Source organism: Lineus longissimus, chromosome 9 (genome assembly GCF_910592395.1).
Source record: "Lineus longissimus chromosome 9, tnLinLong1.2, whole genome shotgun sequence".
Lineage (NCBI taxonomy): Eukaryota > Metazoa > Nemertea > Pilidiophora > Heteronemertea > Lineidae > Lineus > Lineus longissimus.
The window spans coordinates 10,278,129-10,304,625 of NC_088316.1; the positions used below are offsets into that span (position 1 = coordinate 10,278,129).

The 26,497-nt window shown below is 42.1% G+C and overlaps 1 protein-coding gene across 1 annotated transcript; it reads left to right on the forward strand.

Moving 5' to 3' along the window:
* Positions 1-305: 305 nt before the first annotated feature.
* LOC135493227 (uncharacterized) lies at positions 306-25,965 on the forward strand. Its single transcript, XM_064780349.1, has 13 exons — positions 306-681; positions 1,688-5,582; positions 6,807-7,014; positions 7,934-8,010; positions 9,540-9,683; positions 11,422-15,377; positions 16,187-16,620; positions 17,883-18,146; positions 18,465-18,632; positions 18,915-18,982; positions 20,446-20,546; positions 21,168-21,297; positions 22,916-25,965. Exons 1-13 carry the CDS (start codon positions 402-404, stop codon positions 22,971-22,973), a joined length of 9,783 nt encoding a protein of 3,260 aa, XP_064636419.1. The 5' UTR covers positions 306-401; the 3' UTR covers positions 22,974-25,965.
* The last annotated feature ends 532 nt before the right edge of the window (positions 25,966-26,497 follow it).

The window sequence follows — 26,497 nt, forward strand, 5'->3', positions numbered from 1 at the left end:
CGATGCTGATTGGTCATATCTTAGACATGACATTTGTACTCTCTCATGAAGTTTTATAATTTCTGTCCCGCTCTGAACTATACTTCCGCAGGCAAATGAAACCATTAATTTTCTCTCAACCTAATACACTGATTTGAACGTTCATAGGTAGCTAGGTTTGCAAATATTGGCATTGATATGAAAACCTTGCCCAGCAGAGTAGCCAATGAAAAACCACCTTGCAAAAATCACCTTTTCCGGAAGAAGTCGTCTATTTGCGCAGAATCGATGCGTACGAAAGTTCAGCACTTCCGAGGAAATGCAAATTGAAAAAATAAACAAGTTTTGAAACACCAACACGCTCAAACAGCAGCTCAAAATTTATTTTCGGTTTACTCTTCTGTAAGCCAATAACAAGCAAAATGCCCAGAAAGAGGGGGCATGCTAATCGGGGAAAGAAATCGGGTCGTGGAAGTGGAACGGCCCAAGCCAGTAGCAGTGGCAGCAGCAGAGGTGGAACTGGAAGCCATGACCACTATCGTGACCATGTACAAAATGTACACGGTTCTGTACATCAGCATAGCAGAGTTGAAAATCTCGAAAAGGATAAGGAGAATGCCTTCCAATCCCTTGAAGAAATGTTCAGAGAAACCTTAGATGCTGATGTCATTCACATGGTGCTCGTTGAATGTGATTGGAAAGGTTGGTACTGACTGCGGTAGGGCCTATACTATTACTACTTACTAAGTATTACTATTAGTACTAGTACTGTAGTAGGCTAGTATACTAGGCCTAACTAACTTGTGTTGTGTTGTGGTCACCGCCCGGCCCCGATCTGTCGGAAAAAGTTATTGATACTATGATGATGGCTGCGGCTATTCAGTATTTTTACGACGATCCCTAATGCATTATCCATTATAGCATACAAACTACTGGCTATTCTTACGACGATCATTTTCACCTTTGAGCCTTAATCCTAACCCTAACGCTAACCCTGACCCTGACCCTTACTCCCATCGCTAATCCTAACCCTTACCCTTCCCTTACAATTACATTAATCTTAACTCCCTAATCTTCTGTTTAATCTCTAAAATCACATAAATTCTAAGTTATGACTAGTCGTAAGAATAGCCACTTTGAACTATGATAGATGGCAGTGCATATCAATTTCAAAATGGCGATGTAGCTTTTCAATCCCAGGCGTAATTTTTGAGAAATACATTTTTTGGATATTTTGCAATGCATTCTGCATGAAGAAAATGAAGGAGTCTTAATTCGGACACCCTCTGGGAATGGGGTCTTAATTTGGACTCAGGAGTTAGAATAAAGAAACGAAGAAGAAAATTGTGTTAACTGGGTTTTAACTAAGTGTTAACTAAGAGTTAATCTGCACCCAGAGTTAAGGGTTCACTTTTAAATGAAAAAAATAGTTCTAGGCCTAGGGGTCTTTGAAACATTGGATGACCTGACCATTTAAAATGCTGAACTTTATCATTTGCTACATTTGCAGGGCGGGCCACATGTACATTGTAATACGATTCATGATGTAACTTGTTACCCTCATGTCTTGTGTTATAATTCAGTTAACTCGCGACTGGTGATCATGATAAGTTACAACTGGAATCCTATATATATCCGGCCTAACACTCATGAGGTGGTTAACATGTAGGTTCTCCAGATGACTTGATGAGCCTACTTTCTCTTTCAGTGGACGCTGCCCTTGAGAGTCTGATCACGTTAGCTGGAGCTGGAGGCGAGTCTAGCCGCTCGATGCAGATGGCGGATGAGAGATCAACACTCAGTGGGATCGCTTCAAGTCTTTTCACCTACCCATCAAGAGCGGATGATATGCAGAATGATCTTAGTGGTACCAATGTGAGGTCCCACGTGGGACCTCGAGATGAAGACTTTGATGTGACAGATGAGGAGGACCATTATGACGACTTTGATTTAGGAACTCGCGATGAAATGATGCTGGATCAAATCAGTGACAGTATTGGGATTAGTGATGATCACCGTGTGGTGCCCCCTATCAGAGACTTTGAAAATAGCTTGGAACAAATTGACGATACTCCTTTACTGCACAGTAGCCTTCCTGCTGGGAGTGAACACCAGGTCACACCCAACTTGCCATGGAACAGTAAAGCAAATCTTCCAGATCTGACTTGTCTGTATCCAGGTAACATAGACAGTATTGAAACTCGAGCAAGCTCAGTGTCAGATTCATCAAATAAGCCCAATGAAAGTTCCAAGGGATTTGCAAAATCCATTCAACTTGCCGAAACCTATGAGAAGTTGGCACAGTCTTCCAATTACTATCTGTACGACTTTGAAGAAATCAGCTCGACCTGTTCTTATTTGCATGAAACTGAATCTAACCCAGTTGATTTTGAGTTGAAGTCCAATGGGAGTCCTGATCTAGAACTGTATGACTCTGGGCCTATCAGTGAGGTGCAAGGTGCCCTTTTTGCTGATCTTGAAAAGAAGCTCGGAAATACAATTCCAAAACCACTCGAGTTTATATCAGATGATGGTGCTTGTTCTGGAGGAGTTTCTGACTCGCACTTGACTCGTGATTTTATAGTGTCTTCCATTAATGTCACAAGTTCAGAACAACTCAACTCCATGTCTTCTCCCCAAACAGTGAGAAGTGATAGCTTCCTTATGAATGAACCTATGCTTCCATCTGTGGGGGTAGGGGAAGATTTGGCGGACAGTTCTTTTAACCTGGAATCCTCCAAAACTACAAAGCCATTCCTCTCTGTTGAAACAATTGGGCCCGCCCGAGAAACTGATTCGTACGGAAATAATAGTCCTCTAAGTGTGTTGGAACCTGCACTGGATGCTGAAAGTCAGAACAATCAGACTGACGATGCATTTAGGGAGATATATGGGCCACTGGGGGGTCCGGATGTTGTGACTGCCAGTGTCATCCAGGACGAAGAAGCCAGCCTTGGGATTGGACAGAAATTGAGAAAGAATTCTGAAAGTGTTGCTGTCGATGTTGGCGATGATTTTGAAGATATTCTTGCAGCCGCTGCTGATGCAGCTGAGGCTGCCAATGGCAATGATGAGGATGGAGATCCAAGTGATGACAGTGAAATGGGGAAGAAATTTGTCCATGTGTACAATTACTCAAGTACAAGCAGTTCAAAGGAGGACTCACCTGAACCACTTGGGGGTGCCACAGGGAAAAAGATCTGTCGGAAAAAGAAAAAGCGTAGTGGTGGAGGGATCAAGGCTGTGTATAGTGGAAGAGAGGAGGATTTCGGGAGGGATGCAGACGGCCTGGTAAACAGGATGGTCGGTGCTAGGGACTTCCTGAAAAACATGAACTCTGAGCAATCCACTGTAAAGGCAAATAGTGAAGTGAACTTGCAAACAAATCCAGAAAGGACTGTTGAAGTTGAGACATTGTGCCAAAGAATGTTGGGGTTCAGAAATGTTTTAAAAACTCAAGCTGCGGAAAAGAATGATTCAGATGTGCTCGAAACATTTGATATTGATGAAATGTCTGATGTGAGAACCCTCAGTCACTCAGATTCAGAATCAAGTGATTCTAGTCATAGGATAACTTGGCCTGATATTCTCGATCTTCCAAGTTCTTCATCTAAACCTATTGCTACAATCAGTGCGGACATAGCAGATAGAATTCCTGAGCTTGAAATCATCGAGTACAATTTGGAAACAATCCAGGAGTCGGCAGAATTCAGTGATGGTGCCGATGATTTTGGTCATGAAAAAGGCTCCATCCGTCGGTTTATAACTTTAGATAAGATTGAATTACCACCTAAAGTCCAACGCCAGGCAGATCTTGTTGCTAAAGGGGATGATATTCAAGTAAATGTGGAGAAAGTGCTCGAATCTGAACCTGGTACAAGCTGTGATGACAATGGTGGTACAGCATGCGCAGAGGATGTTGTCATGGCTCATGAAGTCTGTAGAAGCTCTGTCCATGATGCTGTCAATTTGGAAGAAAATGCTGATGAAACAGAACTGTTGATGGCCTGTATTTCGACTGATTCAGTTAATGTTGAAAGTATCGTAAGACGTCTGGAGGAGACGGGGATAGATGTGCAGTCGGGGGGCGAGTTGTTGTCGACTGGCAGTCAGTGTCGTGAAGAAAAAGACAGGATGGGTGAAAAAGCTGTGACAAACCTAACGGATGGAATAACTGATGACGCTGCTGGTGTTCTGGGAGTTGAAGACACCCTGAAGCTGTTGCTGGGCATTGGGCCTGATGAAACACAAGAGAGTGCCAAAAGTTGTGATGACATAAAGTCACAGACATCGCCTTCCTATTCAGGAAATACCTCTCAGGAGAACAGTGAGGAGTTTTCTAGAGCAGATGCTCTAAAACCTTTAAAACAGCCTGTCCTGTCTGATCCTGACCCAGAAGCAATGATCAAAGTGATGCTAGGTGTAGAGGCTGCTTCTCATAGCCAGAGTTTATCTTGTGCTTCAAGTGATGTGAGTGATAAGAGCAGCAATAAGGAACGTGATGTAACTCCTGTAACAGGAGATATTGGTGCTGATTGTGCAATAAAGAAACTGTTGGGCATCGGTGCAGCAGATGAAGAAAACAGGAGTAGAGTTATTGGCATCAACCTGGAGCGAAGTGAAGACAAATTGAGTACACGTGAGTCCGGGGCTTATGAGGACGTTGTTTTATTGAAAGAGGGTGATGTTATCGAAAGTGAATCAAAATTGTCTGTTAGTGCAGAAGAATTTGTACCGACAGGGCCCCGTGAACATTTGCCTGGGGTTTCAGCCCCTGGGATATTCCTACTGCCAAATGTGAACTCCTCAAGTTCAAGTGATTTGCCACTGACGATGCCAGCCTTTGTCACTCCGAAAATGAATGCAGGATCTACAGGACTGCCACCAGTTCCATACCAGTTTGATCCAGTTGCTGATATGACAGGCTTCCAGCAGCCTTTTGTTCCTCAACCGGCATTCCAGTCTGGGGTATTTTACCATAGTGGTGAGAATGTAGTTGCTCAACCCATAGGGCAAGGACGGGGACGTGGAAAAGAAAAGCGGGGTGGCAGAAAATCTCCTTTCTCAAAATTAGCAGCTAATTTTAACCAGTTCAGCTATACTGAGCAGCCTACATTTATGTCTGTTCCCCCTGGCTTCAATCATGGTGCCAGAAAACCAATGACTGAGACAGATTTGGGGCGCAATAAACAACAATTTGATGATAGTGGCAAGGCAAATGCCAGGATTTCCCACAACAAACAGACTGGCATTCCCAGCACAAAACAGCCAAATATTCATGCTGAAGACGAATCTACAAATAACACTTTTACCAACTCGAGTTCTGGCAAAACTAGCATCAGTGAAGATCGCGTTCTTCCTGAAAAATGCAGTGGCAGTGAACAAGGGCAGCGAATTCCTTCATTTGCAGCAATGGCTGCCAAGTCGGCTGAGGGGACTTCGAATCGTCCAGCCCAAAGAAAGAATACCAGGTCCAGCAAATCTCAGGAATTGCCAGCAAATGATGACCAAGTACAGATGGTAAGACGGCATCTGGACAGAGGTGACAAGGTGCTGATCATGATGCGGGGCTGCCCAGGCAGTGGGAAGTCAACACTAGCAAGGTAAGATTTGTGGCACTGTGTGCCAGTGTAAGCAACATTGGTGTTGTTAGAAATCTCGAAGGCTGGCTCTGGCTCTTTGGCTCACCGTAGGGGAGTCCATACAATAGCGCAGTGTCTACCGTCTGTGTCCTGTTTCAAGCCAGCTAGCCAGCCAGTGGCAAGTTTCTTAACCACTAGAGCTATGATTTTGAAATTTTGTACACAGGACCCCAGGTCATTTAACCTCTGACACCGAATTTCAGTCCGATCTGATTCTTCACTTGGCCACCAGAGAGCCAAAAGTGGAAACCTAAAAAGTGTGATATCTCTCTTATGAGTGACTCATGTTCGATAAAATTTTTATGGTATGTTTTCCTAGCAAGGATATATCACATACCATAAAGGTTTTTTGATTTGACCTAATTTTCAAGGTCACAGAGGTCAAATGGTGTAAGTTGGCCGTTCGAGTGTAACTAGGGCACGTTTCTTAACCGCTGACGCTATCATCAACTTAAAATTTCGTACACATGACTCCCTATGTCATGTAACCTCGGACACCAGATTTCAATCCGATCTGTTTCTTGAATAGGCCAAAACTAAAAAAGGTAAAAAGTGCAATATCTCGCTTTTTAGCGACTTGTTTTCGATGATGTGTTTATGGTAGGTACTCCAAGCAACGATAGATTACATGTCATACCGACTTTGGTTTGACCTTATATACTATACATGTAGCATGTTTCTTAACCAGGATGAATTCCTGACCACCAAATATATATACGGTGAGCACAATGGCCCTTGGTTGTTTCATTAATGGTTTGTTTTACTGCATGTTTACTTCTGTATCAACATTTTAACTTTTGTACTGAAGTGTATAGAGACTACAATCCTCCCCTAGCATAGCCCTTACTCTTCTTGAAATATTCAAAATGATTGAAGCAACTTGATAAAATTGTTTTCACTCATTTTCAGTCAGTGTTGAGCGAGGTCTGTTGATTTAAATTAAATAGACGAATTCGAAGAAGTCTGTTTTGGCACCTGTCACACATTTCACCTTGAACAAAGGAACGCCGTGTCGCGAGGCATTGTCCAAAGTCAACTTAGGCCCTCTGACATGTTCTATGTGTGCACATTTGATTTGTTTTGGCTCTGATTCGTCTTCTTCGAATTCATCTGTTCTATTTCGAATACTACTGGTACCTTATAGTTATAGCAAAATATGAAATGGGCAATTCTTTAATTTTTTAGACAGTTACTGTTCAATGGTGTGATTCTCTCTACGGATGATTTCTTCGTCTCGGATGATGGTCGATATCTGTATGAACAAGAGAAGATAGGAGATGCACATGAATGGAACCAAGAGCGTGCTCTAAAAAACATGAAGAGCGGTGTCAGCCCCATCATCATCGATAATACCAACATTCAGGCCTGGGAAATGAAGCCATATGTCATTAGAGTAAGTGCTGTGGGGTTGTAAATTGGGACACTGGGAACCAGTGGGTCAAACTTGACCGACTATTTGAACTAGATAAGCTGTGCTTTTAGTGTTCGGCAACAACAGACTTAGGTGAAGGTAGACAAGCATTTGATTAATATCGTCTATAGAAATCTTAGTTTATTCAAGAATGTCAGTTTTAACCATGTTTAGTGTTGAGAGAACCTTTATTTCTAAAAGTCTACCAGTTGTCAAATTTTTTTGCCGTGCACGGTGGTGTAACTACATGTACGTACTGTGTGTTGGACGTAATTCCCAGAAGTTCATGTTCATTTGACAAGTGTCACCTTTGACAGTATAGCGAAGATTAGAACCATTCTGACTCCCACTCTGACTGAAAAGTAGCCGTCTGTGAGTACCTATAATCTAAATGATGTGATGGACGCTTGCTACTGATGAAACACTGTCATACTCGTATACGAGAGAATGATATGGCGTCCTGTATCAAAAATGCGCAAAATCAAAGAAATTGAAATCGTGTTCCTATTCGTTACGACTCGAAATACGACTTCAGTATTCATGATTGTTATGCACAATAGATTAGAAAGACACTTAACATTTCGACCAAGTGATGGTGTTTCACGAGTTGAAAATGTCCATCGAATTTTTTTGTCATGGTTGCCCATCTGCGCCTACTATTCGGTCTCGAAGTTTCAGTAGGGGTGGGAGTCGGCATGGTGCTAAACCTCGCTAGTATCAGGCTGGTGACTGGTGTACGACTGAGAGATGCATGTAGACCTCAGTATAGTGGAGTAGACATACTGCACATGTTTGAGTGCCTGTAGTAAACTCTGTCAGTGTCAGTTATTGATTCAGACGAAGCCTTCCACTACTTTTCTTTTGAATTTAAGCATCTTGATAAATTTCACTTTTTTATCAGGGAATTGAACATGGTTACAAGGTAGAAATCTTTGAACCGAACACGCCTTGGCAATTTAGACCTGGTGAACTTGCAAGGTAGGTAAACAATTTTGTATGTTATTTCAGTTTACACTAGGTGAGTAGACAGTAATCAAGGCAAATGGTGCTCTGACTAAATTAATCTGCCTACAGAATACAGCTAGTTGTGACATTTAACACGTGCTAAGACTTCATTGAGGTTTTCTGAACACCCATCTCAAAATCCCATGTGGCAAAAATCATACCGATCACTATTGGAAGAGACTGGCCTCCTTTATAGCCCTGGAAGAGACTGGCCTCCTTTATACTATAGCCCTGGAAGAGAGACTAGCCTCCTTTATAGCCCTGGAAGAGAAAACTCTAAAATCATTCCGGGTATTCTGGGTTCGTCAACCAGACAATGGCAACCAGACTAGGAGACAGAATCTCAGAAATAATACTTGACCGTAGAAGATTTAGCGCACCAGTCATACCGCCCAGGCATACCGGTGTCGAACCGGGTGCACACGCAACAACAGCCATTATAAATGACTTTGCAAACCACTCTATATGGCGTCAGACCCATGGTTTTATAAATGACTTTACAAACCACTATATTTCTATATGGCGTCAGACCTAGGCTATGGTTTTATAAATGACTAGACAAACCTCTTCATTTCAATGTGGTGTCTGACTTATGGTTCATTAGCACGTAGGTAGGATGCCACTGGAGGGGGCTACAGTACGACCGAAGTCCAGGGTGTCCTGTAGCTATGATACTGGTATGAAACATCTATGAATTCAGGCTGAAGCTGAAAGAAGAAGAAAGAAAGCAAACCCTAGATTATTATTTAGTTGTCTATGGGTTAAACACCATTAAAACCATTATCTGACTCGGCAAAACTACCATTTGAATATTTTTATCGGCTCTTTGCCATTGTCAAGCATGTAATCCAGCCGTGTGATATTTTCTGTGTGGTTGTATCACATAGGTGCAGGTGCATGCACTCCATGATGTAGAACCCACCTGAGATGTTGAAGTCGTTGTTTTTGCGGGAATGGCTATGTTTTCATAACGCTGGTTTCATGACGCACGACACATTTGCATTTTGGATTTCGGAATGTGTCAAAAAATCCTTAAACAACATGTAAACAATGCATATGATGAACAGAAAATTACACTTGACTGTTTTTGTGTGAAAATATATGTGTGATATTTCCACTCAAAAACAGACACGTGTGTTTTTGTCATTGTATGAATATTTACAGATTTTCTTTCATAAAACAATAGGCTGGCTGTTGTTTCAGTATAATTATGCCCCCGCTAATGCTTAAAGCATTGCGGAGGCATTATGTTTTACCGATGTCTGTCAGGCGTCAGGAGTCAGGCGTCTGTAAACTTTTCGTTTCCGCTCATTTTAAGGAGAACGCTTTTAGCGATAACCACGAAACTTTTTTTGTGGGTTGACCTTTACTAAAGGAAGGTTCCTTTCGAAAACGGGCTCATTCTGATTCTCATTATGGCCTCCAGGGCGGCGTGCTTGAAATTGTTAATACATTTTTCAAAGACTTTTGAATTCATGTGGTTCACCTTTGTTATTTTTTAGGCGAAACAGTCATAATGTTTTGAAGGAGCACATTACACGTATGATTGATCGATACAACCACAATGTGACGGTGGAACAAATCGTCGGCTCAAGTGACAAGTTGAGGGCAAGGGCAGTTCAGAAACAGCAGGCTGATATACAAAGGTAGGTGTAAGTCTGTTGACGGTTGAGCAGTTGGTGAGAAAAACTAAATATGATAATTTCTTCTGTGAGAAAACCAGAGTTACTGACACACAATGATATCAAAAAGACCTTTCCACACTGGAAATGGGCACAGATTTTGACCTCTGATTTTGACAGTGAAACTTCAACCTGTAACAGTGTGTAAAGGGCAAAGTAAAGACTTTTCATTCTGTATGATTTTAAGCTCCATCTAAAATATTACTGAGGGAAACTGTTGATAGACGTCTTTCAGTTCCAGTGGTTCGGAGATAAGGTTTGAGTGCTAAAGGAGCCGAAGAAGTAAAAGTTGCCCAGAGAACCTCGAATGTGGGCTTGCTTGTCTTCATTCATGTATTATAGAATAGTGGTGCAGGTTCCTCCAGTGTGTTACAGTTTGTGTGTTCCAAAAGGTCTAAAGCATTGTTGTTGATGCTTGGCAAAACAGTATATTGGGAGTTTGCTGGGAAGAATGGGGTTGTATGAAAATTGTTTTTGGAGAAGGAGGTTGAGGAAAACTATAACTGCTCTAGCTTTTTAGCTCACTTCTTAGCAGAGGTGAGCTTATCCCATACCGTGGCGTCCGTCGTCCGTCGTCCGTCGTCGTCGTCGTCGTCGTCCGTCGTCCGTTAGCAGGGCACGTTTCGTAACTGTTAGAGCTATTGAGTTGAAACTTGGTACACATGTACCCTTATGTAATGACACCTTGGAGACCAAGTTTCGGTCCGATTTGTTTCATGGTTTGGCCACCAGGGGGCCAAACGTTAAAAGTGAAAATATGCAATATCTCCCTTAATAGTAGTCGGGAAATTTTGAAAAAAATATGGTAGGTACTTCTAGCAAAGGTGCATCATATATCCTCCGGGTTTTTGATTTGACCTCCTTTTCAAGGTCACAGAGGTCAAATGGTGTAAATTGGCCGTTAGGATGTAACGATGGCACGTTTCTGAACTGCAATGACTATTGATACCAAATTTGGTACACATTTACCCCTTAGTCAGGTGATCTCAGGGACCGAAGTTTGGTCCAATATGATTCACCACTTGACCACCAGGGGGCAAAATCCAAAAACCTTAAAAATGTGATTATTCCTTAACTTCTTGCCCGATTGCCACCAATTTGATATCATGGGTACATCTAACCACCATACAGTATATGTCACACAAGTTTTTAATTTGACCTTCTTGTCAAGGTCACAGAGGTCAAATGGCGTAAATTTGCCGTCAGGCCGTAACTATGGCACGTTTCTTAACTGCAATGACTATTGATCACAAATTAAGTACACATGTACCCCTTGGTCAGGTGATCTCAGGTACTGAAGTTTGGTGCGATCTGATTTGCCGTTTGGCCTCCAGGGAGGGGGCCAAATCCTAAATTCTTCAAAATGCCATTATTCCTAGTAATGACTTACCCGATTGGCACCAATTTTATATCATAGGTACATCTAATTCTAACAACCATTCAGTGTGTCACCCGGGTCTTCTTTGATTTGACCTACTTTTCAAGGTCACAGAGGTCGAATGTACTGTAAATTGGCCATTTTGGGGAAATTGTAATTGCTTGGACCTACATCAAACCTAACACTACATGACACAATACCATGCTCTTTATCCATCTTTCCTCCACATGAGGTGAGCACAATGGCCCTGGCCATTTCATTCAGCTAGCAATTTTGAAATAATGACTTTTAGTCTGACGCACAGATTTTTCTTCGTAACTTCAGGACTAAGGAGGCCAAAACTAAGAGAAAAAGATCAGGGAAGAAGCAACCAGTGCAGACAGCAACAACCAAATTGCAGCCAAAGGTCACTAATCGATTTGCACTCTTGGGAGATGAGAGCGAGGCTTTGACTACATCAGAGGACAGATTCATTGTTGAGGCTGCATCTGTTGCTATGCAAGCTCTCCCAGTGGAGTCAGAGAGGATCTCGGCAGACGTAAAGGTGGATGTCAGAGCAGACGATACTGAGGAAGTATCCAGTGGTAGTCCGAGTGGGGAGATATCACCTGATGTTGTTGTGGAGTCTGATGGGGCAAATTCAACAGACGGCAAGGAAGTTGCAGCAGCATTAAATGATGCTGTGATGAAGAACAAGGAACAGTTGCTGGATGATTTTTGTGCAGTTGTGGATAATTTTGATCTGCGTGATTGTCTTTCTGGAGGAGTGTTACCAAATGAAACTAGTGATTCGGATAGTGAGGTTGATGCTAGAATCAGCGATGACACTCAAAGCTCGAAGGTGGATGGGAAACAGTTGAATGAAGCTGATGTTGTGCGAAGTAGGGATGAAACGGCTTTAAATGAAAAAGTAACCGATGTTGACTCTTGCGTACCTCCTACCAGAAGTAATAATGGTTCTAAGGATGGAGAAGATGTGTCTTCATCCAGTCTTGATTCTGATCAAGTCAAACTTACACCTTTCAGTGCAGGTTTAGAGAGGGAATTTCTCAATGATGATTTCTCAGCTCCAGAACCTTTAATGAATAGTTCTCCTTCAACTTCACAGGGTGCTGAGCAAACCAATCTAAGAAAAAATGTTAAGACAGAGAATGTACTGGTAGGAAGTGAACCTCTTCCGTCTGGCAAGAGGAGTCCTCGGACGGGCTGGGCTGGCTGGGGTTCATCTGCTCCCAAAGGGTCTGTTCCTACAGTATCCAAAAGCCTGAAGCCATCTTCTGGGAACGAGTGGACATCCAGTGGGGAAAGCCAGCCGTATTTCTGGAGTGCGGCCCAAGGTTTAGTGAGGGATAACAGGCATGTAGATGTTCCTGAGGCGAAGTCTGAAGACATTGTTGATTTACCTCATGAACAGAAACCTGGTGTTGAAGTAGTGACGAGCGCTGTTGAAAATGTATGGGAGGAGCCCAAAACTAGGCGGGAGAGGAGGCAGCGAAACCAAGGACAGGATTCCGCTACGTCTCCTTCCAAAGTGATCAATACTGAACATCATGAGACTGGTTCAGACGTGGGTGACAACATATCAGAGACACTTGCCTCTTGTCTGATCAGTGAAGAGAGACACAAAGACTCGGATGGCCCCATCCTGCTGAACATGACAGATGGTTCAGAATTGGATAACGGAAATGCTGAATCGGTGGAAGTTTCAGCGGTATCTGACCAAACGTGTGAAGCGGTGCCCGATTCGGTGGTCCCTCTAGGGAAGGAATTGCCTCGTGTTGTAAGCCCAAGTGAATCCTCCAGATGTAATGCCGACTCAAAAGACGTTTCTCTTCAAACGCCTACGAATAGAGGTCAGGGTCACAAGTTACCTCTTGCAGCTACCAATGAAAGTTCTGGAAAGGAAACTGAAAACACTGAGGCACTTCTTCAAGTAGGAAACAATTTAGATGAGGTATCTGAGACATCAAATCCACTTGATTTATCTGAAACTTCTGTACGCACCGAAACTCATAATTTCAAAACGGATATGTTAGATTCTGTCCCAAATGTTCCAGTTTCTGTAGGGAACTCAAAAGAGGATAGTGAAATATCTTATTCCGTTAGGCAGGAAGGCAAATCCAGTCATGCTGTTACAGACATTTCAAAGTGTGGGCAAGGAAATGAGATGGTGTCAAATTCTGAAGTAGAGACTTTTCAGAGGGTCAAGAAAAGTGGAGGGGTAGAAGCTGTTTGCAATGCAGACAGTTCATTGAAGGTTGACCAGAGCACTAAGTCTGAAACATTGAAGGAAGAGAGGACAGTTTCTATATCAAATGAGGCTGAAGTTGACATTGAGGATGGCACTCCTGCTGAACTCTATGGGGAAATTGAAGAGTCTGAGAGTAGCCTGAAAGCTACCCGTGTTTTAGAAGCTGAAAATGTTATTCCTGCAGATAAGTCCATCAGTCCAGATGTAGCTCAGGAGATTGAAGAAGTAGACGCAGTTGTTGAAGGAAGTGCAATATGTTTTGATAGTGATGCGGATACTTCAGTAGCAGGTCATTCTGATGAAACCCATTTACCAGTAGTTAGCCCAAAAGAAGATTCCTTGATGAGAGAACATGTTGAGTCGTCAATGAGTCAACACATCGAGCCATCTACCCTTGTAGCTGATGGTGGTACCCCTACTTTGTTATCACTACGGGACCTCTGTAACAATGCTGTTGAAGCAGTATCCCAGCAAGAGAGTCCGTCTGCTAAGAAACTGCCTGGTGCCACTCCATCGCGTAAAACCAAATCCCAAAAACCAAAACTCACACCAAAACAAAAATTTGTGAAGGGAATCAAAGAAGATATTGTTGCTATTGGAAAGTCTTTACCACAGGATTGGACACTCCCCGATTTTCTGGTAACTCCGAGTTCTGTGAAATTTGAAAAAAATTCGATACAAGCAAATACTGGTGAGGAACCGGAAAGGAAGGAATATACTGATTCAGGAACGCACACAAGTTCTCATGACTTTGTTCTTTTATATAAAGTTCAGAAGAATTTACCCTATAATCTTTCAGATGTCAAGGTGATTGATTATGATGCAAATAGGGATCCTAGTGGATGGACAGCAGAGCGCACAAGCCTGTCGACGTCTGCTCCAGGATCACCAAAGAAGCGCACACCATTTCTCCTTGACAAAAGTTGCAATACAGATGAAGAATCGATTCCATTGTCAGTGGAAGCCGATCTCAAATTTCTGAAGTCGTGTTTCCCAACGGTTTCTGAAGGTGATTTGAAAGATATCTTGGACCATTGTGGCAAAGATGTGGAATGGGCTGTAAACTTGTTGCTGGATTCAGGTTATGAGTACAATTTACCGAAAACCACCAAAGAGCGGGCTAAGAGTGAAGGCAGGGATGACGATAAGGATGTTGACACTGCACAAGAAAATATGTCCGAGGTTCACAGTCCCGAACGCACTGTTGTGAAAAGAGGGGGAGAATTCCTCGAGACCAAAGCAGATGGACGCTACTTGGCATCCCCTGACACCCAGTCTTGTCATCAGCCAGGCGGCCTGGCTTCGCTGAGTCAGAACGTCCTGACTGATTCAAACTGGCTGAACTCCTGGGGAAGTCTGGGTGGCTACAACCTGCCGATGCCAGGTGATTATCACTTTGATGTTTCTGATTTGCCATTTGAGCAGACAACGTTTCCTCCTCAGCAGAAGTCCCAGAACGAACCACAGGATGGTTTATCTACGGCGACTACTCCTCATGCTTCTAACATCTTTTCTGAACTCGATGCGATTGACAATGTTGAAATTAAGACTAGACCACAGGGAGACTTCAGGACAGATCACTTCGGCTTGATTCCTTCAACTGAGAGCACGAATTCATCAACATTTGAATTGAAGACGTCCACTGCTCATGAAACGGCAAATGCACAACCACCATTACAATCCTCAACACCAACTTTGGAAGCGAACAAGTACCAGAAGATAATTGATACAGTGACTGGTGCAAGTACTGCACCCATTATTGAACCCATGATGTACATGCCAATACCTGGAATCAGAAAACTGAAGAATTCGTACGATTATGTAGACCAAAGAAAGGAGAGCAGCAGTGACCGCTCTTCCACGATGGTAGATGTCAGCAAGTCTAGTGATACGTCACCAGATGATATGGATCAAGATATGAAAGAGGAATGGTCCAGCGAGGATTGTGGACTCTCGATGGAGCTTTCACCGTCAATGGCACTTGGTTTACAGGAGCTGTTCGGACCAGTTGGATTCCATGTCAATGCAGGTAGGAACAGTTATAATTATCTTTTCCTGATTTTTAATCGGGAAGTCATGGCGCCCACGCTCCCAAATTATCTAGAAATACTGTAAACCTGGCATGTGTCACATACGACTGGATCAGAATTGTTTTCTTAATATACATGTGTTTATATATACGAAATATGTTAAAACTGGACTTGGGACTTGTAAGACCTGTTCGTTGTATGCCAGTATTTGGTTTATGTGAATCTGAAAAATGCAAGGTTTGCTGTATTTCGACATGCATTTTGGGTATGCAGGCAAAAGAGATTTTCAGACAAGAATTTGGAAAAGCCTCACTAGTAAAGCCCTATTTCGTTTTCTTCTGCATTCTCAATCAAAGATGGACAGTACTGTTCTGCTGACAAGTGCTGTCAGTCTGGTCACCATAAAGCTGGTCATTGTTGCAGGTTCCGGATGGCCGGAACTCCTTCCTCAGGGCTGCAAGTTCTAGGCATTTTTTCAAGATGTGGTTACCAGTAATTGCCTCAGTGTTGCACCAGCAAAGGTTGTTCTCTCCAATAGAATTTTTGAGATGAAAAGGACAAGAAGACAATTTTATGTTGTGTACTGAATTTGCACACAGTCCAAATCACAAGTGTTATCCCTAATTTTGCGTCATTGACGCGCTACCCAGCCTGTAGGTCACGTGTAAATACATGAAACGCAGAGATAAGCGTGTCACAGGTGTGAAATTCGCGCATACGTTGCGTGTCAATGACGCAAAGCAGGATGGATGTCATTTGTGATTTGGACTGTAGTATTGGTTGTATTATTTTGTTGTGTTTTTTTTAGAATCACTTTGCCCTGATGATCTCAAGATCAGTCTGAGTTACAATATCGCACGTCTGCTGCACGAGGCCTGGGCAAAAACGCTGGAGGAGAAGATGGTGAAGGAAGAAGACTCTATCACACAGATGCTCAAGTCGGATCTTGAATTAGCCCAGCAGCTGCAGAGTGAGGAAGAGGCTATGCACCATGTCACAAAGATTATCACAATGCCACGAAGAAAGGGATCTGCTTCAAGTCATTTCAGCCCACAGCGTAGTCATTCCCCAAAAGCTGGTCAGTCACCGAACACGCATCGAAAATATACAGATGCTCCGTCAAGCGGTATCACTTTCAAGGAGGAGTTTCCCAATCGTCTGCCACGTTCTTTGTCACCAAGCACAAGTCTGCAGCAGATCATGGAAGAAGAACTGGCCATGAAGAAGAAGAGAGAGGAGGAGGTAAATAGCCATATGATAGATTGTTTAGGATATTCGTAATTCAAAAGGGTGTGTCTGCCAAGACGGTTTATCCCGTTAGGTGCTACACTAATTGTCTGATTTTACTGCTGGATTACGTTATTTTATACCTCAATGAGGCTGAAGCAATTAACATTTTCCAAAAAAACATTCTGTAGATTTGATAACTTTTGAGTGTGTTATCATATGAATGAAAGTTACTCACATGTAGCTCATTTTCACCCACTAGTGATGAGATCTGCTATGCAATGGCACATCATTCGATCTTGAGACGAAGTGCTTGACAGCTGGCAAAATCAGCTAAATGGGTAAAATACAGGAATTTCTTTAAAAATCTCCTGTGCAAGTAGCTGAAGGGTTAAACATTAAAGGAAGTAGTGTAAAAAAAGTTACTACCGATAATCAAACAAAGAAAAAATTCATTTTGAACGTCCTCGTTAGGAGGATCAGGAAATAATGCCATGTCGGCGGTTATGATCGAGTGCGCTTCAGCTTTGCATCTAAAGTCTGCAGAGATACATGTTAGTTGTTGGTAGAGTGTTTGGCTAAATTTTCGGATATATCAAAATGTCGTCTGCCATACACTAACAGGTATTCTGTGAGCTGCATTAGTGCTGGCCAACTATTATTGGCTGCAACTCCTTTAATTGCAATAATGAAATAGTGAAACACTGGATGTGAGTAGAAAGTTTTCAAAGCAGGTTCAATAAAGCTGCTTTCTCTTTGTTTAAGAGTGACAAGTGAGTTTGATATTATAATCAGTATAATCTGTATATCTACCCAAAATCTTTGCTGCCTGGTTAGTTTAGCTACTGCTTCTATACTTAGCGGAACCCCGAACTTAGCAGAACCCCTTTAAGGAGCCATCACGGTTTCACAACTTAACAGAAGCATTGGGGCAGCTGACCCTAAATGGAGGGACACCAAGATCACAATGGTCTGCACCACCGTTAGCAGATAGTGGAGCTGTGAACAACCGGGCCGTGGTGTGCTAATTTTTCAGTTGACTGTTTCTGTTGTGATCTGTCTTTTCAAGGAATGTGCGTTTGTGCAGTCAAGCTATTTAAACCAGGTGTATGGTGCGTGGTCAGACACACTTTGCCACATTCATGACATTCATGTCGATTTTCAGCTTTGATGTGATGTCAAAGTATGATCTGAGAGTTCTTATTGTCTCTCCCTGTGGTAATACTGGTACTAAACTTCCTCGGCCTATCCTGACGATTCTAGCATTTCATTTTCAGATGGAGAAGCTGACAACATCTGCCTCTCATGACACCATGGCGAGGAGGATGAAACGACAAAAACTCTACGAGCTGTTCCCAGGACTCCAGGAATCCATTCTAGACGAGATATTCGAAAGTTGCGGCCACGCCCTGGGGCCAACGGTCTCCGCTATCCGTGGGCCGACAGAGGAGAATCCGCAGTCAGTTTTCACATCGAGTAATTTGTCAGATTATGAGGAAATTCTTGTGAGGGAGGCAGAGGTGGAGAGCAAGAACCCAAAGGTATGAAAAGTGCTAAGCACTCTCTACTGTTTAAACAATGTGATATTTATGCGAGCTCTCTTGTGGGTGGGTTTTTTCCTTAATATCGGCTGTTGCACTTTGACCAGGTCACATTGGGTTTCCACTGATCTTGGTGCTGTGATCATTATTATAAACTGTGGGACAAAATTGCATTGAAGTATTTAAAAGTAGTGGGGTTCAGTACCAAGAACATGCTTTAGTGCACGTGCTATTACTTTTTCATATCAGCTTGGTCTTGATATAACGCTTTCGACTCGCATCCCTTTGTGATTGTCAATCCCATTCTTATACTTGTAGTATCTCGGCAAGTCTTCTGCTGACTACCAGACCTTCGAAGACCCCGACTACCAAGACTATCGTGCGGAGGCCACGCTTCACTATAATATCCGGTGTGAATGTTTCCAAAAGGCCCAAGAGGCTCACAGGAGGGGAAAGAAGCAGGTTGCCACTTTCTACTCGCAACAGGTGAGGGACGTTTTAAAATATACTCTGTCACATCAGTGCAGCATACTTAACTCTTTGCCTGCCAAACTCGTTCTAGAACGACTGTAACTTCCCATCTGTTCCCTGCCGAACTCGTTCCAGAACGAAATGGTTAGTTCTCCGTCATGATACCAGAGGTCATCTCGGTACTGGACCAGGAAATCGAACTTTCGAAGATGAATGGTGGAACCATTTGAAACGTCAAGATGACTATCAACGTCTGATTGTATGAGAATTAAGTTTAGTTCTATTTCTTCTCTTCAGGGTCATATGCACACTGAGAAAATCAGGGCGGCGAACAAAAGAGCATCTGAGAAAATGCTAGAACACAGGTTGGTAATATCATATTTTGGTGTATGCTTATTTTTATTATAGTTTTTTAGTTGTTAAAGGTACAATAGAGGCAGCAGCTAGGCAGGCTAGATAAAGTTACACAAAGCCACCAATAGGGGTCTCTCACATCTCACAGTAATTCGAAATGATTCGCACTCGTACGAGGGATATATTCAGTGCTAAGTATTACATGACCAAGGGCCCTTGCTGTGTATACTAGTCACTTGAAGATGGCCAAATTAGCCCCTCTCCTCCTGCCTTTAGTCCCCCTTTAACAGTCAAGGTTACAGGTGTTCACAGAAAAAGTTAATAACAATGTTTTCGTTATAAAAATTCCTGACAAAATGAGATATCAGATGCTAAAATGTACAATGTGCATGTGAAAGATGATACTTAGTTTAAAATGTTAGTGATTAAAATAGTCTATCCGGTAGTGTTAAATGCCCTAAATTCACCCGTATTAGTCCTTTTTTAAAGCTGAACTGCATGCACAAAACCAGAGCACCCCGTGCGGCAATAGTAAGAAATTCAAACGATCGAAAGGTCCTTCTGAATACGGCCTGAAACATGATAGACCTCCAATGCTTCGAAGCGCTTGATTTCCCAAACCAGCAAGCCATGGGACGATGCGGACCTTCGCAGAGAATTATGGAAGGAAAAAAATAAAAAGGTCCTCTCATCGGGACTAGAACTCGAGACCTCTGGTTTTATTTGCCAACACTCTTATCCTCAAGTCCACTGGGCTGCTTGAAATGCCTGTCGTTTAATACGCCTTTATAGAATGTGCAAACATTTGTGTGTAATCTTTGTTCAACATCTTTGAGCGGCTTCCAATGGGCAACTGCAGGAAGAAAGTCTTTTTTTTTGCTGTGCGTGATTATGTATGCGGAGTCTACGTTTTCTCTTAGCAATGTTCACCTTTGTCTTGGTGTCTTCTTCTATTACATGTACTTCAGAAACTTTCTGGTTCATCTCTCAAAAATAAAGCATAATCGCCATTCATATAAGATATATTTGCTGGCAGCAGTTCACAAGAAAGCCCCCCTAGCTCAGACGGTTAGAGCGTTCGTATTCTGAGCCCGAGTTCCTGGGTTCGAATCCCTGGAGAAGATTTTGATTTTTTTCTCTTCCATAATTCTCCGACACTGTCCGCATCGTCCTGTCGCTTGCTGGTTTGTGAAATCAAGCGCATCGAAGCATTGGAGGTCTATCATGTTTCAGGCCGTATTCAGAAGGACCTTTTGATCGTTTGAATTTCTTACTATTGCCCTAGGGACGCTCTGGTTTTGTGCATGCAGTTCAGCTTTAACTGCACCCCTTTGGGAAACATGATGCTGCCAAAAAGGCAAAAAGAACTTTTCTGAGTTTTTTCGCTGAAGTCTTTTAATCTCAAACTAAGGGTCTATCAATGTGAATTTCTATGAATGGGAATTTCTATCAATGTGAATTTCTCATATTGCAGAAGCGGTAAACTACAAAAGTCGAACACTTTAGATCTGCATGGGTTACATGTTTCTGAGGCCATCGAAGCACTGGAAGATATACTCACACGGAGGCAAAATGGTAAGTGGAATCCTTGGGGAGTTGTTTGGGAAGTTCACGTTTAGTATTTACAAATGGTGGGATCCTTGCCGACTTATCGGCGGTGAATATCAGTCCTAAATCTCCTCCTTTCAAAGCCGACACAAGGGGCCAGGAAATCCGTCGGAGGCACCATCATAAACGGGTGACCAATCAAATTGCTCGACACAAAGTTATTGAACGACGGCCTGAATTGATAGGATCAGGTTATCTATTCTCCTATACAACATGCACTGTGCATTTGGGTCAGGTCAGCATCCCTGGAACTGTTACTCATTGAACTCATTATGATGGCTTTCAGTGTGTGTCTCGCGGGACAACTACGAGTGATTGTAATGTTCAGGGCGACTGCTGATAAAGTAACAGTCCTTCTGATGGCCAATCAGGAGGGAGGTTATCGGCGTGAAGGATGGATATACGCACAACGACGGTAGATCGGGATCTTGTCATCATAAAATTGTGCTGGGGGGCAGGCTACATGTACATGGAGGCACAATCATTCAGCATATTTCAGGCTATTTTACCTGAGTGAGTGTCTGAATGTGCTGGTACATGTTTGCATGCGAGTGAAATATTCAACATCACCTTTATCATCATTTTCAGAAAATGCCGAGCGACCAGACAAGAGGAAGTTGCACTTGTACGTAGTGACTGGACGAGGAGCGCACAGCAAGGGTGGCATTGCTAGAATCAAGCCGGCAATTGTTGGCTACTTGAATCGCAATGGATATAGGTACATGTCGCTAGTTAGGACCCCTTAGACTGCATATCCTTAGGCCTTTCCTTCTGAACTTGTGGAATTGTGGTGTTGCTCTGGAGACAATGGAAGCTTATTCCTGCCTTAGGTTTTAACCGGGTCGTTCAAAACCCCCCATAGCATGTTTGCTGGTACACCTTTCACTCAACAGTAATTGTTTCCATCATTTCCATTGCACACAAACTGGATAGATTCGAAATCTGACTGAATTATTACCCTTTACCAATATTTTGATAGATAGTTCCATAGCATGTTCGCTGGTACAACCAATGGGAATATCCAGTAGGCCGAGCAAAGGTTCATTTTGTGTGTAGCAGTCGATAGGTCACAAGTGAACACGAAACAAGAGGAAATGCCACAAGCAAATAGTCTGGATATGCAACCTTTGGCAATTGTGCTGCGGGGTATATCGCCAAGTTTTCTGTCTGTGGGTCTGTCTGTGCGTGGGTCGGTCTGTCTGTCTGTCTGTCAAAGAAAACTTTAAAGTATATCGGCCCAATGACTCAATGCCTGCTGTTATAATTTCAAAGTTATGTCAAGGGTGTAGTGTTTAATCCTTTTGCTGTGCAACCTAATATTTTGTTGTAACCGTGCTTAAAGGCCTCCGCCATTCGTTAAAAATTTGTAATTTGTAATTTGAATTTAAAAATGTTCAATTGTGCTAATTCATTCTAAATATAAATTTCAACATTGCCGGTGTGTAGACTGATATACAAATACTATGAATACCAGGTTTAAATAAATTTGAACACATAATAACTGCACTACAGCATTGTGTATTAGTGGATTTCTATTTAATTGGACCACAAGTAATTATGAACGGCGTACCCCTTTAAATCAAAATTGGCATCAGCACAGAGGGCTCACCTGGGTCAAAATAAATATCTATCAAAATATCGGCAAAGGGTAATAATTCAGTCAAATTTCAAATTTATCCAGTTTTTGTGCAATTTGATGATGGAAACAATTACTGTTGAGTGAAAGGTAATTGGGTAGCCAACAGCTTGGTGATGATGCTCTTAATAAGGCTGTTGGTCCTTCAAGGGTCAAGTAGCTAGTTGGTGTACAACTGATGGGTCACTTTGGTTAAATTGCCGATTGACATACGTTCAAATGTTAGTCTAAAACAAGTAGGGGATATATTCGTGCGGATCAGCATACAGCTGCCTGGCAATCATTTCATGTCACTGACTGGCCCACATATGGACCAAAAGGGTTAGAACAACGTAAGAGAGGTTTGATGGTCTCTCTCCGTTCATTCAACACAGCCAACATTTCTGTTATCTTGGGCAATTCATATCACGCAGCAGAATCTAACGGCCGGGTTTCACATTCCAAGCTCTCCAAGTTCAGCAACTTATAGTGGAAGTTAAGAGGAGAATAGCAGGGAATATTGTCGGTTTGACATTAATGCTAAGGGTTCCATGTTCCATGCTGACACTGTTGATAACCTTCAAGAGTGTACCCAGCTCCTTCATGTCCTTCTGCATTTTCAGCATGGCTGATTTGGAGAATGTTCATGTACACTGTTCCTAAATTTCAAAAGAGCCGTTAATGTAATTTAATGTAATTTCTCTGCATTATTTTCTTCCAGGTTTTCAGAGCCTCAGATCGGGATGCTGCGCATCAATGTAAATCAGTTTGCTCAATGAACTTTGCCTCGCCAACTGTTTCCTGGACTACCTGATGGGGGAGCTATTCCTCAGTGTTTGTCAATTACCAGCAGGCATTAACCCTTTAAAACTCCATCATTTTAATTGTTTTTCTATCTGTTCCTCAAGAAAAATTTCAACAGGACATTTGTAGTATTACTCGTCAGTATAAACGGATAACTCCATTGACTGAGCAGAAGTTCGGCTCCGAACATTGGCTCAAGTAGAATGATGTTTTGATTCCGCACTTTCATGGCAGATGTCACCCCTAAATTGCAAGCGTCCACGGGCATTTGAAGGTAAAAGCTGCGGGTTATGAAGGGCTAATGGGTTAAATAATACTGTAACCAAGAACATTTCTGCAGGTGTTTAATTTTGTGGTAACAAGCGGTAAAATATACACATGCACAATGTGCCTTTTGCGGTAAAACATCTAAAAGGTAGGGAACAGCAAATAAAACTTATCGCAAAAATTTTTCGAGGTTACTGCCAACATTTCCTAGTCAACTGTGATACATCGACATAGATGGTTAGATATTGTGATGACGTATTTTATATTTCAAAAAGGTAGAGATAATTAGCCAGCAGGTTTGGAAGTTTTTAGAAATTTGTACTTTTCATTGTTAGTTTTATTGACAAGTTGGGTGTGACAAATAAATACAAATGTTATGTTTGTGCTGACATGCAATGTAATGGTAATTTAATCAACCTGGTTCTGGTGTGTTCGTTGTTCATGTTTACAAAATATGCCCAGAAATAGAAGACAAAAGTCCATTCATACATGTTAATGTTATGTCTGCATCATTTGGAGCTACAAGGTGCAAAATACTGGTTAGATTTCTTGAAAGTTTAGTTTTTATTGTTCTCAGTTTTGAAGCCAAACAGAATTTTTATGTAACAGGATTGTCAGTGCACTGAGGTCACAAGGCGGTTTTATGATTGATGATTTATCTATTCATTGAAACTGATCGAAATGAAGTTGTAAGATGAAGTTTTGATAAGCAAGTTGTTGAATATTTTTCCAACAATGACTGTGTAACCTTTGAATTTCAATTGCAATCAGTCCATCGAGACCAAATTCGATATATGACCAATATGGCCTAATATTCAGCAAAAATTCTGAGACTAGTGATAACATCCAATTTTCACTGTAAAAGTAAGCCTATAGCGAAACACTTATCAAAATGGGGAGTTTTGAGGTATGCTTTTTAGCTCACCTCTTAGCAGAGGTGAGCTTATCCCATACCGTGGCGTCCGTCGTCCGTCGTCCGTCGTCGTCGTCGTCGTCGTCGTCGTCGTCCGTCGTCGTCCGTCGTCCGTTAGCAGGGCACGTTTCGTAACTGTTAGAGCTATTGAGTTGAAACTTGGTACACATGTACCCTTATGTAATGACACCTTGGAGACCAAGTTTCGGTCCGATTCGTTTCATGGTTTGGCCACCAGGGGGCCAAACGTTAAAAGTGAAAATATGCAATATCTCCCTTAATAGTAGTCGGGAAATTTTGAAAAAAATATGGTAGGTACTTCTAGCAAAGGTGCATCATATATCATCCGGGTTTTTGATTTGACCTCCTTTTCAAGGTCACAGAGGTCAAATGGTGTAAATTGGCCGTTAGGATGTAACGATGGCACGTTTCTAAACTGCAATGACTATTGATACCAAATTTGGTACACATTTACCCCTTAGTCAGGTGATCTCAGGGACCGAAGTTTGGTCCATTATGATTCACCACTTGACCACCAGGGGGCAAAATCCAAAAACCTTAAAAATGTGATTATTCCTTAACTTCTTGCCCGATTGCCACCAATTTGATATCATGGGTACATCTAACCACCATACAGTATATGTCACACAGGTTTTTAATTTGACCTTCTTGTCAAGGTCACAGAGGTCAAATGGCTTAAATTCGCCGTCAGGCCGTAACTATGGCACATTTCTTAACTGCAATGATTATTGATCACAAATTAAGTACACATGTACCCCTTGGTCAGGTGATCTCAGGTACCGAAGTTTGGTGCGATCTGATTTGCCGTTCGGCCTCCAGGGAGGGGGCCGAATCCTAAATTCTTCAAAGTGCCATTATTCCTAGTAATGACTTGCCCGATTGGCACCAATTTTATATCATAGGTACATCTAATTCTAGCAACCATTCAATGTGTCACCCGGGTCTTCTTTGATTTGACCTACTTTTCAAGGTCACAGAGGTCGAATGTACTGTAAATTGGCCATTTTGGGGAAATTGTAATTGCTTGGACCTACATCAAACCTAACACTACATGACACAATACCATGCTCTTTATCCATCTTTCCTCCACATGAGGTGAGCACAATGGCCCTGGCCATTTCATTTCAGGTATGCTACACCCAGCAGGGGTGCCACTCTCTATTAGATCTGTGGAGTGTCAGCGTCTTTGTAACTTGAGTTTTAGATTGCCCCCCTCCAGTGGGTGCAGCAATCCTTTCACTGGAATATTTCTCTTCCAGGCAAGCTCTTTCCAATGTAGCTGGTTGATTAGCCACCAGCCAGTAAAATATAGGGTACCAACTGCCTTCTTGCCAAGCGCCTGGCATCAGAGATAGTTTGGACGTGAAGAGTGTTTCATAAGCCAAAACTGGCTGGCCTTTTCGTTAGGGACGACACTATAATAAACAAACTTTACTTTACCCCTTTAAACTCAAGACCTGAACTTCATAATTGTATTATATGCATTTAAATGTAAATTGTAATTATTTGGTCTGGTTTCTTTGTAATGAAAATACAATAGTACCTGGTGCTGTGCTTTTCAATGTACATTACTGTCAAGGCTCACAAGAGTTTTAATATTCATTTTGACATGAAGCTGTGTGGCTGGATTTGCTAGGCATTTTATATTGTGCACATTTTATATTAGAAAAAGACAGCGGAGTTTTCTACTCAAAATTTTATTTGTTGATAAACAATATTTTGATCTCAAAACGTATTTGTTGCTTTTATTTGAAATTTGGAAATAAATATGGTTATTAGCAAGAAAAAACTATTGTGTTGTTTAATTATTATGTGCAAGGGTTTAGGAAAGATTGCTTTAGTCGACCTGTAGCAATGACGCTAATCCTGGATCTTCCTTCTTTAGCCTTTCTCTGAAAAAGTACTTTATTGGGACAACTTTGGTGTAGGAATACCTGGCCTGGAGGATAATACCCCTGCTTGACACCATGCGTGCCACTGGTAGTGGCACACTAATGCTGATCTTTGTTAATAGTTTTCGCCATGTTGCGAGACAGTCTTAGACTTGCCTTGCAAATTTCAGGCAGGCCTAAGGCTACACCCAGTTTTACTGCATTGTTTATTGCTAAGCAGTTCAATGATTTTTCAATAATCCTATTGGGAGAAGTTGCAGTCCTGCTGGAAGCCAGTTTTGTATGGAAAACCAACACATCTTGTGTACAAGTTTGCCCTAGTATGAAGTGCCACAACTCCTTGACACAATTGGTTTAGATTTAGCATATAGTAGTGACCAGTTAAGACTACGGCTGTAGTTCAACA